The 20186-nt window shown below is 37.9% G+C and overlaps 3 protein-coding genes across 3 annotated transcripts; 2 read left to right on the top strand and 1 right to left on the bottom strand.

The window, feature by feature from the left end:
• LOC18790349 (calcium uniporter protein 4, mitochondrial) lies at positions 1577–3855 on the top strand. Its single transcript, XM_007224661.2, has 2 exons — positions 1577–2699; positions 3052–3855. The coding sequence occupies exons 1-2, from the start codon at positions 2118–2120 to the stop codon at positions 3490–3492; spliced, it is 1023 nt and encodes a 340-aa protein (XP_007224723.1). The 5' UTR covers positions 1577–2117; the 3' UTR covers positions 3493–3855.
• LOC18791128 (leishmanolysin) lies at positions 11225–17699 on the top strand. Its single transcript, XM_007225429.2, has 17 exons — positions 11225–12039; positions 12772–13128; positions 13241–13384; positions 13608–13740; positions 13872–13985; positions 14087–14160; positions 14237–14311; positions 14449–14541; positions 14726–14786; positions 15054–15386; positions 15533–15659; positions 15760–15859; positions 16027–16096; positions 16191–16343; positions 16440–16535; positions 16676–17001; positions 17107–17699. Exons 1-17 carry the CDS (start codon positions 11959–11961, stop codon positions 17359–17361), a joined length of 2592 nt encoding a protein of 863 aa, XP_007225491.1. The 5' UTR covers positions 11225–11958; the 3' UTR covers positions 17362–17699.
• LOC18791880 (pathogenesis-related protein 5) lies at positions 18106–19274 on the bottom strand. The gene is made up of 2 exons (XM_007223674.2): positions 19104–19274; positions 18106–18992 (listed from the first exon to the last, which is right to left on the bottom strand). Exons 1-2 carry the CDS (start codon positions 19159–19161, stop codon positions 18301–18303), a joined length of 750 nt encoding a protein of 249 aa, XP_007223736.1. The 5' UTR covers positions 19162–19274; the 3' UTR covers positions 18106–18300.

Consider the following 20186-nt stretch of genomic DNA (forward strand, 5'->3'; position numbering starts at 1 on the left):
TAATGTGGAAAGAAACCAACCCGTTTTTCCCTACACTGTTTCATGCCTCATTAAGTTGTTGTCTCTATATGATCATGCACTGGGAACTTTTTATCGTTATTATTTTTTCTTTTTTTGTCTAGAACAAGTGGGAATTACATTTACTTAGTTAAATAGACGTTGTAATAACACGAATATAGAAAAAGAAATTTATTAAAATGACCTGTTTTCGTATCGCAATAGTTGAACTTAGATGAAATCGAGAAGGACATCAACTCTTTTTTAATTAAACAAACGATTGAATTTTATTAGATCAATAAGAAGAAAAAAAAAAAATCGAGAAGATAGCAAGTTGAGAATTACTCACTTAATATCTTCGTATATCCTCATTTCATTTAAAAACCAGGGAAATGGGCGGTGATATATGCACACAGTAATGCTTGGTCAGCCTTTACCATAATAATAACATCACTTTCAAAACATGCAAAAGCTTTTCAAACTCCATTTTTTTTAAAAATAAAATAATATCCCGTTCTGAAGGCTTAATTTTCTTTTTTAGGTACTTGTCACTCTCCTCGAAATGAAGAGATACCACCCCTTCCTTGTTGCATTGTTACAACTTAAACATAATTGATTGAGTCTCCCTCAAGAATTGACATATCTACTTTCATGTAAATTCTGATTTGTAAGGCTTCTTAAAATTTAGTTTCTTAACACGCGTGCGAATAGGCTTTTTGTCCCCCGCATATTATGGATGTCAAATTTATCTCTTTTACAAGTTGAACCTTTAATTAATTAATTTTCTCTGATTAACCACCAAACCACAAGTTGTATCTCTCTAATGAACAAATGGAAACAACGACATCTTCTGAATGTAAATGCCAGGCACAATTTACTGATTAGGCCCTGATAAACATAATTAATATGTAATTTGAAATTTGTTTTGCAAATTAATTAGCTCCTTTTTCTCCTGAGCAAATTGAAATGAGCCATCAGCACCGAGATAGCAAACAGCTTGGAGCAGAAGAAGAAAGGCAAATGGCAGGCAGGCATGTGAGAAGGAGAGAAGAGCCACAAGGCTAACATGCAGCAGAGAAAGGCTCTGGAGAGTGACATGTATATGTATGTCTGAAAAACTCCGAGAGTAACGTTTACAAGCTTGACCGGACCACCTCTACTACTTTGAAATTCGTGAATTAAACCTTTTGGGAATCTCCATGAGTGTCTGAAATTTATGAAAACAAATATCTCCAGGAGGTCTTTTACTCATTTAAACATCTGGTCTTTCTCCTTTCATTAATGTTTCCCCCTACTTGTACTATTTTTCAAATATGTAATATTCTTTTTAAGTTAAAACAAATATAAAGTAGTACTACTTGCACGATTCTCTTTGTACCAATTGATCTAATAAATTATTATCACTTATTAAAAAAAATAAATATAGAGTATCGTTGATAATATAAGAATGAGATAAATAAAGGATAAGTATGTTGATTAATTGAAGATAACCAAACACTTTTTACTGCAACAAGTCTGCATAAATGTGGAAGCATGTAACAATGTAACTTTAGAACCTGAAAAATCAAAGTCAATTCATTACACAAATCCACTTTTCCTCTGATCAATTTATTGAAATCGGGTCGGTAATAATGTTTTACGAAATAAAATCGGGTTGGTAATAATTTTATAGGTTAAAAAAGTAATAAAGAAATGCTTTCCCAAAAAGAAAAAAAAACTTTGCCATACTTTAGGGAAGATAGAATATGAGGCTACATTGGTCATCTCGCAAAATATCTCTATGACGTCAGTTTTCTTTGTCGGTAAAAAGAGTGGGTACTAGCACACGCAGTTAAAGTCGCGTGGTCTGCGATCGTTCTCGTCCATGTAATTACCCAAGGATTCTTTTGGCTACGTTCATTTAATTAACAACAGATTCTTCTACTCAAACCTCTGAAAAAACGAAAGTTATTACACCAAAAATTAAAACAAAAAAGAGAGAGAATAAAATTCCCAAACGTTCTCAATATTCCTTCAAGTTCCGCTTACGTCGGACCCTCAGCCTACATATATACCAACATCTCATCACCATTGCTCAATACTCAGAGCTCGCTCTCTCTCTCTCTACTCTATCACTTATCATGGCGCTCCGGAAGGCGCTTGCCAAACGTCAATTTCACGCTATCAGAGTCACACTAGCCCCGTCGTCGGTGGTTCTAGAGCACCAAACCATTGTGCCTCCAAATGCTGCCCAGGCAAATTTCCACCGCGAGTATCTCACCGCAACCGGTTCATCCGGTAAAGGCTTTTTCCGGCGTTTTCTTCACCGCCGAGCCCTAAACCAATCGGCGAAGCTCCCGGAGTTCCTCACCATACCAGTCGGAGAAAAGCTCCGGGAAAAGCTCAGCGGCATCAACATTAGCAGCGATCGGCTCCGGCTAGCCGGTCTCAGCCCTCCGCAGCCGGATCTTGCCACTCCCGACGACGCTCTGTACGGAATCTCCGTCAGCGACGCGAAGAAGATTCTGAGGCTTTCTCAGGTGGAGAAGCTAAAAGCGAAGCTGAGGGAGATTCCGGAGAGCTCCATTTCGTACTCGGAGTTTGTTCGGATCTGTGTGGAAGGCTGCGAGGGTGAAGAACAAGGTGCTGAGTTTTCGAAGATGCTGGACGAGTCGGGAAACGTCATCGTTTTGGGAAACGTAGTGTTTCTCAGACCGGAGCAGGTTGGTTAGCTTTTTTCCCTGCCACGTCATCTCTCATTTTTCTATAAATTTCTGTGTTTCTTTCCTTACGCTGTAAGATTACCGAAATAGCCTTGTCATAAACGGCAACTGGTAGTCAACTCAGGCAGAGTTTGTTACAGTGAGACCGGGGCTGGTGGTGCTCCAAAACTGTGGAGTTTTGGAGTTTAGTTGGTTTGGTTTGAATTTTCATCACCCTCGACCCTTGTCCCTAACCGTTTGACACGTGTCCAGGGGATGTATGCCCTGCTGAGGAGATGTCGACGATTTAAAAACCATGCAATTGCTGTGGTTTTTGGTGATGTCTGACCAAGTGTTTTTTTATTTTTTCCAGGTGGCAAAATCCATGGAGGGCATCATTTCACAATCCATGGCCATGCCGAACGATCCAAGGAGAAGAGAGCTCCAACAGTTGGAGACGCAAAAGATGGTAATTGACCAAAAAGCCCGGGCCTTGGTCCGGGGCGAGCTCTACTGTGGGCTGGGCTTTTTGTTATTTCAAACAATCGGTGCCATCCGGCTGACTTTTTGGGAACTGAGTTGGGATGTGATGGAGCCCATTTGCTTCTTTGTCACCTCCATGTACTTCGCTTTGGGCTATGGCTTTTTTCTTAGGACATCCACGGAGCCCACTTTCCAAGGCTTCTTCCAGCGTCGTTTCGAGGCCCAGCAACAGCGCCTTATGGAGGCTCATAAATTTGATGTCCAAAAGTACAAGCAGCTCCGCAAAGTGTTTTATCCCAATTCGGATCATTCGGCGTCGTTTTCATCGTGATGAAGGAATTGCTCTGCTCTTGGTGGTGCTGTACATCGTTAAACAGAGTTGTGGGGTCCATGCCGTAGGCTTAGGTTTTTTTTTTTTTTTTTTGGGAGGTCAAAATACCGTAGGCTTAGGTTAATACCAAAAAAAAAAAAAAAAAAAAACAACCAAATTTTAACTGGTATCGTTTCACCAAACAAAGCCTGTTGGTTTTAAACCTTTAAGGACGGTCGGGCGCGTTTCGGTCCCGGGCCCATGACGGAGGAACTTTGATCAGTGGTGGTGATGAGAAACTCGGAATCTTGTAAAAGAGGTTCAGTTCTCATTCTTTGTGTAGAGTACAGTGAATTGCCAAGTAAAATATAAAACTTTTGTTAATTTATATTCTTACTGAGCAGGCAAATAGCAAATTAGCAATGGAGGAGGTTTCTTAACTCAAAAGGCGAGCTGTTAATTATTCTGCAGGATATAGTAATATGCCACATAGTAATAAACTAATGTCAAGTGGTTAGAGAAGGGTATCTTTGTCTTTGTCTTTTTAAGGCCAACTATATTTTGGGATGGGATTTGAATACGAAAAATTCAGTTTAGGGGTGAATGTTTTTAACCAATTGAGCTACCCGATAAAAATCAAGTAGATGATAATGCTATGAAGGTAAGCACACCATATCACCATTTTACAATCGATGATATATTGTATATTGTTAACCATGAAAATCTATTATCCTCGCCATAGAATGACTCAAATAAAACGACTTGTATACTGTCAACAACTCATGGCCCAAAACGAAAAGATATGTCCTTGGGTATAAGCCCAATACTTATCATATTGACCAGAAGAGCCCAAGGCACTAACCTGCCAATGCATTACAATTTACAAGAAGAAGCTGCTTTCTCATTGGGTATTACTAATTCGCTACTCACACCCATTAATCTAATCTAATCTAATCTAATCATCACCTCCAAATAATTTTCCAATTTTGCCCTTATATAGAAATATTATACTTACGCTTTCATCAAAACTTTAAAATAAAATAAAAATAGCCTTCCACCAGTTGTAAATAGCAATACCAACTTTTTTACTTTATGCTCGAATTGACTATTTATTGAACCACAACTATTGGGGCTCGACCCAACAAAGCCAATTTGGATTACTCTGCCGAGGAAGCTCCACAAGTTTGTAATGGAAATGGAAATACTCCCACTTGTTAAAGGCCCATGTTAATAAAATAGAAAAACAAACCATCCATTAGACGAAACAAGAAGGTTTTTGGTTTTTAGTTTTTGTGAGAGAGACGAGAGTGTTGGGTGTTCTTTTTCACGGCACGTTTCGCTTTCACAAGATAGGAGTTGCACGAAGGAAAGCCCAGGACAGGAGGAGTTAAGGATTTCACATGCAAAATTACTCATATCTCTCTCCCAAGAAAAAGATGTTCCAACTCTTATGGCCTTGGCCCTATCAATTGAGTGAAACTCTCAAACAAATATCACTAAGGTTTTTGTTTGTTTGGTACCCATTACCTTTTCATTTGTCCTCTCCTAACGTTAAGGGCATTGTGTTGAGTAGGAGCATACCACACACGCACACGAACACGCACACGCACCTAACTAATAAATTTGTGAAACTCTTATATACATTTGATGTGTATGTATATCCAGAAAAAACAGTGAGTGGCCCACTGAATTATGATATTATTGTTATAGCAGATGTGTTAGAGCTACCCTGATCATCTCATGTCTCCGTCACATGATTTATATATATAGACTCAGCGATGCCATAATGCCATTGGCCCATTGCCAATTTGCCATACCAGTTTCTAATTAGGGAAGCAACATACTTTATCAATGAGGGCAAAGTATGGTCCCAATAATATCTAATGCGAGTTTAATGGAGGTCGCTCAAGTCTCAACATTTCTACTGTTGGAAAATCTCTACCTACCTGCTCTAAGATTTTCACATATGTTTTGGTCAATTTTAACAATAAATTGTATGACACGTAACATTGGCAGTCAGTTTTACAAAGAAAATCATTTCTGTTATTTATGTATCTTTAATCATTTCAAATGCGCAACCAACAAATATATATATATATATATATATATATATATATGAGGTTTTTGAGGTTTTGGAGGTTCTGGGGAAGCATATATATATATTCGGACTCCGGGAGGCTACAACCAACGATCCTTCCTTTTATTCCATTGCAACCTTTTTGCATCACTTAAATTATACTTCATCAAGCATCTTTTCCTAATTATTCTAAATACAGCAGTCGGCAGCAGCAGGCACATCTGCTTACTCAAATTAAAACTTGAAACCTTCTGGGCCCAATGGCAATGGTGGTATAACTAGCAACCATGTGGGCAACAATGAGGCCCCACCACAACCTGTTATTCTGGTTATTCTGGGCAGACGGAATTTATTGAAACCCAAGTTGCAATAAGATTTGTGGGTTCTGTGTGCTTGGCTAAGACTGAAAGGCACAATTTGTATTTTTGGGGGGTGGTGGGGAGGGAAGCTTCCTCATCCTCTATGCTTAGCCCGGATTCTCAGCAAAACATTCTCCCTTCCCCAGTAATAAATAGAAATTTTTAATTGAAATAAATAACTTTGAATTTTGAAATTTGAAATTTGAAAGCTACTTACTTCAGTTCATGTATAAAAGGTTAAGCCTGCATTTACTGTGAATATACATCATATAAAACTGAGCCTGTTTTAATGCAAGTATGAGATTAGGAAAGGAATTTGTTCAACTCAGATTCTGGCAACCCAAAACAGTGACCCGCTTGTCTTCTTAAACATTCTAGTTTACAAATACCAAACCAGAAAACATACGAGTTTATAAAAAAACACAACAATTAGGGTTAAATATATGTAAATGGATTTGGTGCATCAAACATTTTCAGTACAGTTCCACTGAAGCAACTTGGACTGGGATTTAGGGCCCTTTTGGGGCCACATATTGTTGTGTTTGCTTGCACTTTGCTTTTGCCTTTTTGGTTAAGAAAGATACATATATATATATATATATATATAAAATACTAGCTAGCAAACACTGCCACACAGTCCATTAAGATCGTTGGGTTACTGGGTACCTACCAAAATTATGAATTCCATATGAATAATGGGGTTGGGGGGTATCGCAACTTTGTTGAAATATTGGACCGTTCAGCTTTTTGCTTGCTGGTTTGGAATGATGTACAACCCATTGCCAGTGGTGAGAACCGCTACTTCCCTCCATGCATGTCTGTTTCTGTTTGTAATCTCTCTCAATGACATCTCTTGCTACTTATACCATTAATCCAATCTTATGTCCATTAATCAAGGTATTACACCAATGGATGGCAAGGAGCTTACAGCAAAAGTAATTAATAAGGGTTACCCTTACATCTAACATCTAACATCTTAAGTTATGTTTGAATCCCTCCTCAACATTTCTCGTACACTGATAGCGACTTTTTTCTATTGGGTTTGTGCCAAATTTTACTGTTGTAGAACTATGCCACGTACGTGACAAATACAAAGGCCACATTGCCACAATAGCATGCATGGAGATAAAGAAGGCATTTGGCATACAAATAGACAAGGAGGTTATCAATTCAAGAGGGCAATGTATTTGCATTCCATCACAATCCTCAAAACCCCTGCTTAATTACGCATATGGGTACTTGTGTGCCCTCTTTTCAATATCTTTATCCAAAATACTTACAGAATTCCAGGCCAAAATTGAAACTATTGGAGTATGCATTTGTTTTTATTACAGGAGTGATAATCTCAAACATGCCAAGCCCAAGGGTGTGCAATTGATTGAATTTTAAATAAAATAACGCATGTGAATAGAATCTATTTCCTTGTTTGTTCCCTTCTTCAAATAATTAATAATGAGATTTTCAACTAATTGCAAAATCAGGAGCTCAATCAAACATGTAATTAAATTAATTAGCTCGTTATCATCATATCCTCTCATCGCGTGAATTGGCGTAAACCCTCCGGTACTTTTTATGAGGACAACTTTTTACTGCAATAAGAAAATGTCAAGCGAGTAAGTATGGTACACTTTTCAGAAGGATGTTGATAATTAGTGAGCTTTACTGTTTGCTTCGTGTATATAACCCAAAAGAGGAAGAAACATGTAGAGATGGTTCTATAATTCGATGCACCACTTTTGATCAAAGCTTCTAACTCAACACCAAAAAAGTGAATCCAAGCTTTCTTTTGGACTTCACATAAAAACCCAATTATATGGTAGTTGGATAACAAGTTCTCCTAACTTACATGTGCAAATTTGAAAACATTTAGCATTCGTGAGTACGAAAATATTTAGGATTTAATAGAAAAAAGGGCTCTCACACGCACTAACGGACCCGGAAATTTTTTAGCGGAGGTGCAATATTGACTAAGTATGAAAAATGGTTTTTCGGAATAATCATTTTCTCAAGATAATTTTTGGCGGCTTTTATTTTTTATACATCAAATAAGAAAACTTGATTTTATGGGATTTTAGTATGAAGTATATATTGATTTAATGAGCTATCATTTTTAGCCTAAATCGAATTTTGCACTAAAAATCGAATTTTCATATTTTGATTTGGTGGGAATTTGATTTTCTAGTATTTTTATTTGAATCCAAATGGGGGGTACTTTCTTATTTACATTGTAAACTTAAGTAGATTGAGTAATATAAAAATAAATAAAAGTAAAAGGACAAAGACATTTACTTAAATGTTGAAAGTGAAAATAAGGTAATCTGTACACCAGTTGAGCAAAATGGCAATTTGAATCACCTACAATAATTTTTCCGACGAAGGGATGTGCAGCTGCACCTCTTTGCACCTTAATAGGTCCGTCCCTGCTCACATGTACATATATAATTGAAGCTAGCTAAATTTGTACAAAGAGGCTTGTTGTTGTAGGTCATGCATCAAGTAGTGGTTTTTTGAGTTTTCTTCAGTTCGGTTTTATTATTGAGCTAGCTACTACGTGTATTATTTCATCAATTCCTAGAGAAAGAATATAAAATCATTAATAGCATAGCTATTTCATTAGATAATGGTGAGACCTAAATAAGATTACGGCCGTGGACCTAACCGGGACCATTTTGTATCACTTGGTTAAACTATCCGTGCCGTTGGGGTAAACAGGATCGATAAAATAAAATAAAAAACAACACAAAATAATCGATAAAAAATTTGAATTTAATAATAATATTTTTTCCCATATGGTTGATGAGCTGTATTCTAACTAATATCTGTAAATCAACCACCTTTTGGAGACAATGATGGATTAGTTTATGCTTAAATATTATATAAACAAACTATAACACGACCTAATCGGATTAAACAACCGCGAAGGAAAGAAGGTCAAAGTATCAAGAAATTAATAAATACTTGAGCTGAGGATCGATGCAGGTCAGCAAAATACCAAACCTAACTACCCTTCTCAAATTTATGCGCTTGCTTGCCCAAAGAAATTCCTGGGTTTTTGGTATTTCCTTGCTTTTGAGGTTTTAATTTGTCTTTGCTTCACCCATCCCATTCAAGTAAGAATTGTTCCAAATAAACAGTACTCTAATATAAATATACCTTGTTTCAAACTTGTGCAAACATAGATGACTATTATTGGTTACAAAGTGCCTTTCCTGCCCTATTCCCTTGCCAATGTTCAAAGTAACCCTTAGGACTAGTATATATATTATATCTCGATCATAACTCAAAAAAATAATTAAAGTGCTAACTTGATGTTACAAGCTAAGAATGACAAAGAGAAAAATAACCTCATATTTTGGCTTATATTGTTAATGTTTAAGCATTTCTCGTAATTTTAACGGTGAAAATTCAACTATCGTTTTCTTTCCACCGCACATTAAATTTGAATAATATAAAACAAGTAAAACAATGATTATATATGATTTTATTTTTCCCATACATATTATATTTGCTGGGAGCCTTGTAATCATAATAATTTAGTCCAATTTTCAGTGTAGAGGTTTGAGGATAAGAATCCATTTCTGCATTTTATAGAGCAAAATGTCATGGGAGTCAACATTGTTCAAGTTGAGTGGGGCCCAAGGACCTTGTAATGTTGTCTCCCAAGAAACCTGTTGCTGGCTAAGCCTAGAACTGTAGGGCATGACATTCATAATGTTGGGTCACACCGTCACAGTTATATAAAGTTTTGACCAAAGTGCATTGGCTGATCAATCAATGAATAAAATTGAGATTTGCGGCCAATAATTCTGAATCTCAGATGAACAGTCAAGCAACGGCACATCTAACTTCGCAAACTTTATTTAAACATTTGCCCACACTAGTAGTAGTACTATATCAAACCCTACGTACGTTTTTTTAGATGTGGTTTTGGTTTAATTAATTAATCCTGTTTTTAGTTATAACGTAGAATGATAAACTAATCTTAACTTGCATGAAACTTCTCTCATACTTTGTTTTTGGCTCTTTTCACTGTGAAAAATGTGGCTTAAAAAAATTAAACGTTTCAAAGCCAATAAGTTCCACATTTTCCAAACAAATTATTATTTTTCCTTTTGTTTTTGTACGTTCATTAAGTTTTTGGGTATTTCGACCCAAAAAAAAAAAAACCCTAATTTCAAAAAAACGGAAGCAATATCCTTTCAAACTTGAAAGCCAAGAAACAGAAACAAAATAAATCGGAATTTTAAAATAAATTTAAGAACATAATTAATATTAAACCATTTTAGTATCTTATTATTATGAAACCAAGCTCATATGTGCGCAATTAATGGCATCAAACATAAAATAAATAAGAAAATAATTACCACTTAAATATAATCCGGCTGAACGGCAATATATTGTTTCAATTGAAATAATGGTGAACTACTCAGCCCGTAAATAATTATGTTTTTTTTTTGTCTATATTTTATTGTGTTGTCGGGCATTTACTATTTTCTTCCCTGGAACTGTAATATGCTTCATGTTTTGCAGAGAAATGTTAGAATGTTTTGCTTGAAACTCCCTTAAGGATCTCAGCTACATTATGTAATTTCCTTTTTCACTAATGAACAATATCCGGATAATTATGCTTATAAATCACAATTTCTTTTTAAAGAAATTTGAGTAGCCAATATAATCATAATTTATTTTTTAAATAAGGGAAGAAAATACCAACTAATTATATCTCTAGTATATAAATGTAGTAGTATTTGTCTCTACTTGATCAAAATAAGTCTTAGATTCGATACATTAGTTTGCACTGATCATCATTTTTATTTTATTTTAAAAGATAACAATCTTCAGATAGGATGTTGTATATCTACAATAGAATACATTGGTCATATACTTTAATACGTCAATGGCCCCTAAATTCAACGATTGTGACCATTAAAGTTATGCGAATTAGGTTACCAATAAATTCAAACATACAAAAGGCCATATCGTAAGGGCTGAGGATTTGGATGCCAAGCCATATTGACTGACCAAATATTAGTGAAAGCCATGACAAATTGCCATGTTTTTCTTCCTAATATTTTAACCTAACACTAGAAGGAATGGGTTTGAATAATTTGCAACGTTAGAATAGAGTCATAAGCCACAGAAGAAAAAGTCTTATCGTACAGTCGCTTACAGATAATAAATTCTCAAATGTGATATATAATGTGTACGGTCAAAATAACAATAAATGATGCATCATATAAAAAAATAAAAATAAAAAAAATAAAACTGAAGCATATGAATTTTTGTTTTTGCTAATTAAAAACTTGGTTAATCCACATGTTGCGGTGGTGAACCGTCAATGACCTGATCCACTGACATTATAGAAAACGAATAATCTATATGAATTCCTTAGATTATACTTTAGACATAAATTAAAAGACCCTTTGAGACATTAAAAAAGAAAAAGAAAAAGAGATTAGCAACGTTGAATGGGACTTATCGTAATTCTGCTCAACATGAAGGTCGGTTTCCCATTCCGATTTTTATAATTATAAATAAGAATAATAAAAAACTAAAGAAAGAAAAAAAAAATCCTCAACCAAAAAGATTAATAAAATCATCAGCTGTACCCACCCCACCCAATCCATATGATTTTGAAGGACCTCTTCTTCCCCTTCTTCTTCTTCTTCTTCATCGTCTTCACTGTCACTGATTCCGTGTTTCGCCTTTCGCCTTTCTGAAAGAACAAAGCTTTCAGTGGCCGTACGAAACATTTAAAGCTCCTTGTTTGATTCAGTCTACGAAAGTAGCATTCTTTTTTATTTATGTTCTCAAATACCGAAGACCCACACTCTCATCTCTCTCTGTTTGGTGCTTTCAAATCGAAGCACAAGGGGTCTTTCTCATATTTATTTCTATTCTATAAGAGAAATATATTTTTTGTAGATTAAATTATTGAGGCGATTTGAAATGCAGAAGAGCCAGCGATTTTTCTGGATTTTAAAGCCGATCGGAAAATCGCCGGCGATTTGATGGAATCGATGCCCTTAATATTAGAGTTTTCTACATTTCATGGAGGTAATGATACGGTGCCGTCCATGTACCTTTCTCAGATTCGGTTCTAAGCTACGAGTCGCCGTCGCTATCCTCAAGGTGAGCTCTCTCAGTTTTTTATTTGTCACTTATTTTCTGGGTAGAAGAATTTGGGGTTTAAGTTTTGTTTTCTCTTGCAAATTTCAGTTAAAAATTTCTTGTTATGCTTGGTTTCTGAGAAATTTGGGGAAGAGATGGAAAAATTTGGGATTTTGGCACTGCACTGACCCTAAATCAGTTGTTTGTTATCTGGTTTCTCATTCTTTTTTTTGTTTGTTTTTTCCTGGGGAACCTAACGGCAGATTAGGGCTTCAGGTTAAGGGAAGCAACTGTCTTTAGTACGTGATGGATTTATTGCTTTTGATGTTTCCACTTTCTAAGCTATTTCCTCTTGCTTGTTTCTGCTTCCAATTCGTTTTTTTATTTCCTTTTCTGGAAACTGTTTATTAGTGCTTGAGGGGGAACATTTTTGTTCCTTTTTTTGGAATAAATTTCAGCTGATCTGTGGGTTGGGTTTGGCCAATAGTTAGTATTAATGGTTTTTTGAGGTTGAAGCAGATTTGGGTTGCTGGACCAAACCGTGGCATCTCCGTTGATGTGCTATTAGGATTGAGACACTTTGTATTTGATTTTCCATATTATTATGAGACTAAGTTTGTTAGATCTGCTCTAGAATGGTTGATTTTTTTTCCTGTCCACCTTGTGCGTGAACAGTAAATTTGTTGAAAACCAAGGTCTTAAGTTTGCACATTTTCATCACATTAATGGTTCTTTTGTTTTGTTGTGCTTTAGGTTATATTGCTAGTGATATGGTTGGAAACTAGTAATGCACAATCCCAAGAAAACACACTTCAAGGGCAGGATCCAGAATGGTTGTCCGAGAGTGTTGCTTCACATTCCTGCATCCATGACCAGATACTTAAACAACGGAGGCGACCTGGTCGCAAAGTGTACACTGTTACCCCCCAGGTGTACGAGGGGTCTGGTATATCACAAGCCCTTCACCAAAAAGGTAGGGCATTACTTGGAATTTCCAAGTGCTCGGTACAGCAGAAGGATGTAAAACGGCCTATTAGAATATATTTAAATTATGATGCTGTTGGTCACTCACCTGATAGAGACTGTCGAAATGTTGGTGATATTGTTAAGGTGGGTTTAACATCAAATTGGTAAATTCTGAATGTGTACATTGTTGACAACTATACATAACTGATGTTGGAATTGATTTCTTCGTTTTTCTTGCAATTCCCCTCCCTATCAGCTTGGGGAGCCTCCTGTGATGTATTCTGTTCTTGGTTCTCCTTCTTGCAATCCTCATGGTGATCCTCCAATTTCTGGTGACTGCTGGTATAACTGCACTTTGGATGATATAGCTGGAAAGGACAAACGGCAGCGCCTTCGCAAGGTTAGATTGTACTTTGTTATTCTTCTGTCATATTTTTCCCACTTTGCACATCATGTAACCTTTGTATATCGTTCACTGCTTCATGTCTCTGGGTTTTGCTTAATCAAACTTCGTCTATGTCAATGTGTGTAGGTGGATGACTTTATTGTCAGTAATACATATTTATGTTACTCATGCTGGGTAAGTATGCATGAAACTTATTTTCGGACGTATTTAAATGCAGGCTCTAGGGCAGACAGCTGACTGGTTCAAGAGAGCCTTAGCTGTTGAACCTGTGAGGGGGAATTTGCGGTTGAGTGGGTATTCAGCATGTGGCCAAGATGGAGGTGTGCAGCTGCCACGTCAATATGTTGAAGGTATCTTTTATTGCAAATTGGGTGTTATTTTCCAATGTCACTGTGTGACTTGATTCTGCTTTTTAGTAGCAATTCTTGACATGTCCACATACGCAAGTATCCGAGTAACCATAATGTTGATCTTTTTCCAGAGGGCGTTGCTGAAGCAGACCTGGTTCTTCTCGTGACAACAAGACCTACCACTGGAAACACTCTTGCATGGGCAGTGGCTTGTGAACGTGATCAATGGGGTCGTGCAATTGCAGGTAATTCATTCATTGAGCACTGTTTCCTGTTGGAATAGTCGTGCCTTGCTTGCAATAGAAATCAGAATTGATTGTATCTTTTTTCCTTTTTTGGGATGCAGGACATGTAAATGTTGCTCCTCGCCATTTGACAGCAGAAGCAGAAACTCTACTTTCTGCTACTCTCATACATGAGGTCAGTTGTCTTGTAATGAAATTAAGAAAACATGGGATGTAATTTCTTACTGATAAGAATGTGTGATCTTTTCCAGGTTATGCATGTTCTCGGTTTTGATCCCCATGCCTTTGCTCATTTTAGGGATGAGAGGAAAAGAAGGCGTAGTCAGGTAAAGACTACTACTAATGCATCAAAATGCTCCTTCACAACCACGAGAAATCTATGTCCAAACTATCTGCTGCTTCATTGTTGTTTGGGTATGGAAAGTTCATTGGCACCAAAATGTTACTTGTTATCAATTTTCAGGTTACAGAACAAATCATGGATGAAAAGCTTGGACGTATGGTGACCCGTGTGGTGCTTCCACGTGTTGTCATGCATTCACGATATCATTATGCGGTAAATTTCAACTCTCTTTGTTGTGCATGGAATTGTGTGCTGCTCATGAAAACTATACATTTTCGTTGAAAACTATTTTGAGACATAGTGTTGCTTTAATTTTTAATATTCTAAAACCAGAGCACCAAAAAAATGGTTGAAGAATTTCATAGAAAATAATGGTCCAAGACCAATCTTCTGGCAGGCATTCTCTGAGAATTTCACTGGTTTAGAGCTTGAAGATGGGGGAGGACGCGGCACATCAGGTTTTTTACTTTAAATGTTTCTGTGTGTAATCATGCATAAATTAAATGCATACATTCATATGCTATGCTGTGCTTGGCACGATTTTATGGAAGACTTTTTATATAACATGAGGAACAATATTCAGGGTAGTGTAAAATGCCAAAACAAAAAATAAGAGTTGATATTTAGTAAGAACTGTACCAGATGTGTTTTTTCCCAAGTGATACCAACAGAGTTGTCATAGTGTTTAGAAGTGTAATAATGATTGTACATCTAATTACTTTCAGGGTCACACTGGGAAAAAAGACTTCTAATGAATGAAATTATGACGGGTTCAGTGGACACAAGATCCGTGGTTTCAAAAATGACACTGGCGTTATTAGAAGATAGTGGATGGTACCAGGCTAATTATAGTATGGCGGACCATCTTGATTGGGGCCGCAACCAAGGAACTGAGTTTGTTACCTCCCCTTGCAATCTCTGGAAGGGGGCATATCATTGCAACACAACACAATTGTCAGGATGTACATACAACAGAGAAGCAGAGGGTTACTGTCCAATTGTAAGTTACAGTGGAGACCTACCCCAGTGGGCACGCTATTTCCCACAGGCTAACAAAGGTGTGGTGTTTTTGCATTTGTAATCTATTGCATTATATTTGAAGTTGTTAATCTTTATCCCATTGTTTTGGGTATTAAAATATCTATAAACCTTAATAGTTGGTTTGAGACTTGATGTGAATTATGTTATCTTATGACCATTGCAGGTGGGCAGTCCTCACTGGCTGATTATTGCACCTATTTTGTTGCTTACTCTGATGGATCATGTACTGACACTAACAGTGCACGACCACCTGACAGAATGTTGGGTGAAGTACGAGGAAGTAACTCTAGGTGAGATTTACACTAGGAAAATTTCTTTCCCGTGGACATGTTGGTTGCAGTTAAAAATAGCCACATCTTGCTAATGATTCTTCTTCTTTGTCACTTGTAGGTGTATGGCTTCATCCTTGGTACGTACTGGGTTTGTACGGGGTTCTATGACCCAAGGAAATGGATGCTATCAGCACAGATGTGTTAATAATTCGTTAGAGGTATGCTATTTCAGTGGTCGCGTTCTTTTTCATCTGCTGTAGTTTATCAGGTGCACATGGGTGTCATGGTGAACTTATCAACCATAAATTGACGAGCAGCATCTTTATATTTGAACATGCTTCATCTTTATCTTTTATCACTTTTTTAATTGTTTATTTATTTTCAGGTTGCTGTGGATGGTATGTGGAAAGTATGTCCTGAAGCTGGTGGACCACTTCAGTTCCCAGGATTTAATGGTAATCATGCTGTTCTGTCGATTGTTTTTTCTTCTTAATCTTGTTATGTGTATTTCAACATTGATTAAAATTTGAAAAATGTTCCTTCTTTTAGGTGAATTGCTATGCCCGTCGTACCATGAACTCTGTAGTACAAGCCTAGTTCCTGGGACTGGGCAATGTCCAAAATCATGTAATTTCAATGGAGATTGTGTTGAAGGAAGGTGCCACTGTTTTCTAGGGTTTCATGGTTCCGATTGTAGTAAACGTGAGCTCCTAATTTCCTCTTTGCCCTTCTTTATAATCAGCACACGAGATGCAACATTATACGAAGTTAGAGGTTTTGAATTTATGATCTTTGCAGGCACCTGCCCAAGCAACTGTAGTGGACGTGGAAATTGCCTTTCTAATGGGCTCTGTGAATGTGGAAATGGATACACAGGCATTGACTGCTCCACTGGTAATTCGTTTTGTTTTTTCCTCTCTTTTTTTCCCTGTTTAATACTGCACAACGTGTCAAGGCTTGTGTACCATGGCTGCTAATATTATGCAATTTGCTGTTCTCTGATAACGTTGCTCTTGCATGTATATGTCATGCAGCTGTTTGTGATGAGCAATGCAGCCTTCATGGAGGTGTCTGTGATGATGGAGTCTGTGAATTCCGATGCTCTGACTATGCAGGCTACTCTTGCCAGAACAGCACCCTGCTGCAATCTAGTCTTAAAGTTTGTAAAGATGTGCTGGAGAATGTCAACTCTGGTGCTGGTCAGCATTGTGCACCCAGTGAACCAAGTATATTGCAGCAGCTAGAGGATGTAGTGGTCATGCCCAACTACCATCGTTTGTTTCCTGGGGGTGCTAGGAAACTTTTTAGCATCTTTGGCACCAGCTACTGTGATATGACTGCGAAGCAGCTGGCTTGCTGGGTAAGTTTCCTCTCACTCCACAATACAACGTTTTCTTCTCCCTTTGTCAAGAAACATTTGTTATGTTTATCTGCTTTGACTAAGAATATGACCATGTAATGGCAGATCTCAATTCAAAAGTGTGACAAGGATGGGGACAACAGGCTCCGCGTATGCTATTCGGCTTGTCAGTCATATAATTCGGCATGCGGAGCTTCACTGGATTGCTCGGACCAAACCCTGTTCAGTAGTAAGGATGAAGCAGAAGGTCAATGCACAGGGTCTAGTGAGATGAAAACATCATGGATTAGCCGCATATATAGTTTGTTTTCAAGTAATAGTTCCTCAAAAGGGACGTCTGTAAAAAATAGGCAGCTCTAGTATTTACTTTTGATTTTTTGTTTTTTTCTTGTAATTTTGTAGGGTTTCATTTTAGGAAAAGGTGGCATTTAATGCTGTGTCTTAGATGTAGGTTTTCCTTCTGCAGGGCCCAATAATCATTAAAAAAAAGTTGGGCCGGAAGGCGAGAGTTGTGGCTTTCAAAGATGAAAGCCGCTTGTAGAGAAAATTGGAAATGCAGGAAATGCAAGGTGAGTAGAAAAAGAAAAAAAAAGAGAAGAGGAAGAGTCTTGTTAAGTTGCTTGCACAGTTGTTTTGTTTGTTAGGCCGAAGGCCTTGAAATTTGAAAGAGAAAAAAAAGCCTTGTATTTCTTGGTTTATTGTGTTCTTATCTTTAGAGTTGTTTTTAGTTAGTTTCCAAGAAAAGTTAGTAAATACGCCGTCGTTTTAATTACTTGAATAACAATTATATGCGTGGTATGGTTGGAGAAGAAAGTGAGAAACAAGACATGCAAAGATTTCAAACCCACACGTTTGCGTAGGCTTTGCAATTAAGAATTTAAGATAAGCAAATCAAGGATATGCAAATAAAATAAACAGATTATTATGGTTATCAATCGACATCATTAGTACCATTGCTTGTTTAGTTGGTGGAGGACTGGAGGTGCCAAGATTCTTCCAAATTAACTAGGAATTGCTTCCCATGCATACGATGCGACCACCGCAATTAGCCAACTTATTATTCTCATATTAAATTAACCATTTGTTAATTAATTCCCTCACCAATCCGATCCAGCCAGAACCTATTAAACTAATTACAAGAATCTATTATTTCAAATCCAACTGCTAATTAACAAAACCTTAATAATAATCTTAAACCAATAAAATCATATCAATCAATTAATATAACCAATAAGGACCTTCCATTCCATGCGCTATCTAAGAATTTATACCAATGTAATGGATAATTACTCAACTAGCTTATGATGACCCGGTTGGGCAAAACGTAATCAAGTAGTCCGACCCGGCACAGGTACAAGTGCTGGAAGCGTCATCATAAGCGTAACTATACGCTGTGGGGCATGCAGTCTTGAACATCACCGAGTACTGAGTGGGGGAACAGGTCTGAGGCGTCGCGTGGTCCCCGGTGCAGCAAAACTCCGGCGCGTTAAACGCCGCGCACGCGCTCCTGCACGCCACCACCTTACCCGAATCCGTCACCCGAAGCTCCGGTGGGCAGTTGCCATTCAAGTCGGCCACGCATCCCGCGTACTGGCAGTCGCCGGTTCCTCCGTTTGCCCGCAGCCCCATGGCCACATTGTAACCGTCCACCAAGCTGACGTCATAGAAATCCTTGTCACCCGGGGTCGAACCTGTCGTGAACTCCGCCAAGGTCACTGGGGGTGCGCCGCCCCCGACGCATTTTAGTGAGCCGCAGTCGCCGGTGAGGCATTTGCCGTTTCCCGAGTCGTCGAAGTTGCAGCCGGTTCGGGCCCAGAACCGGCCTGACCATCCCCGAGGGGCCGTGAGCTGGACGGACGAATCCGGAGCCAAGGCGAAACCACCGTCGCCGAGAACTGCGGCGCCGTTTCCGGAGAGTGTGCCGGGCCAGACTGTGTAGGTGCAACGGTTCTGGAGCGTGAAAACGGTTGCGTAGACCACATTGCCTGCAGCTGGATTAACAAGAAGAGTAACAACATTAACCCAAAAACAAACAAACAAGTTTAGATTACGTTAATCAATATAATTAGTGTAAGTAGTTGATTAAGAGGCAATTACGGTACCTAATGAAAAGAGAAAAAGAAGAAGAGAAAGCTTAAGCTTGGAGGTGAACATGGCCATAACTGGAAAACAAGCCAAGACTGGGTGCGGAAGTTATAAACTTAATTTGATTTTTTATGCTCAAAGCTTTTGCTTGGCGATTGGTATTTATATTTGCCAGAGTTGAAATTTTGTCATTATAATATCGTTCCTCTCTTTCCGTGACGAGCATAAGATAGTGGGGGTGTTTTCCGGTGCGCGCAAGCATTTCCTGTATTTGCGGAATGCAGCAATGGGTGGCCGCCACGTCATCAAGTTAAAGACGTGCCATCTTTCGCACCACTTTCTTTCCAGTTTTATGAGGGAAAGAGTTTTGTGGTTGGATTTGGTTGATCGAGGGTGTAGATTTATTTCTGAGCTGAGTGTGCAACTTTACCTCATCTTACTTATGCTATGCGAATGGTAATTAATTATAATTACTGTGGGGGAAAGCATTGCGTAATTTATTTTTTCTTGTTAATTTGGGTAAGGGATGATAAAATATTGGTGTGGCACGTGACGTGGCAGGTAGGTTGGAGTATCGAGTCACGTGACAAGGACTGTCCCTCGACAAGATCACATCACATAAAACAGCAACGTGGCAAACATCATCAATCGCACGACCTCCCACTCCCACTCTCAGTCCCTCAGTTGACTCTCACACGTTCTTAGGCTTGTTAGTTTCATAATAAAATGCCACAATCTTTTTACACAATTTGGCGTGGTGATTTGGTTAAATAAACACAATCTTTCACTTGTAATTAATTTTCCTTTGAATGAATGTTTGTAGTGTTTCATGTCCTTTCTTTTCCAAGCCAATGTTTCTTAAGTAAGGATTTGCTAATACAAAGTTAATCAAACGATGTTAACAGTAACTTATTCGGCAGCACAAAAGGAATGGTTGGTTGGCCTTTCGGATTGGATCTTTTTTTTGCCCTTTTCCTTTTAAATAATGCTAATGAGATCATGTGCGTAAAAAAGGAAAGAGAGGTAAGGACTCAAACGGTTGGCCAATTAAACCAGCTTTTCCTACAGCGTTAAGCTACCTACCAGCAATAATCTTGACA

Source organism: Prunus persica, chromosome G1 (assembly GCF_000346465.2).
Source record: "Prunus persica cultivar Lovell chromosome G1, Prunus_persica_NCBIv2, whole genome shotgun sequence".
Lineage (NCBI taxonomy): Eukaryota > Viridiplantae > Streptophyta > Magnoliopsida > Rosales > Rosaceae > Prunus > Prunus persica.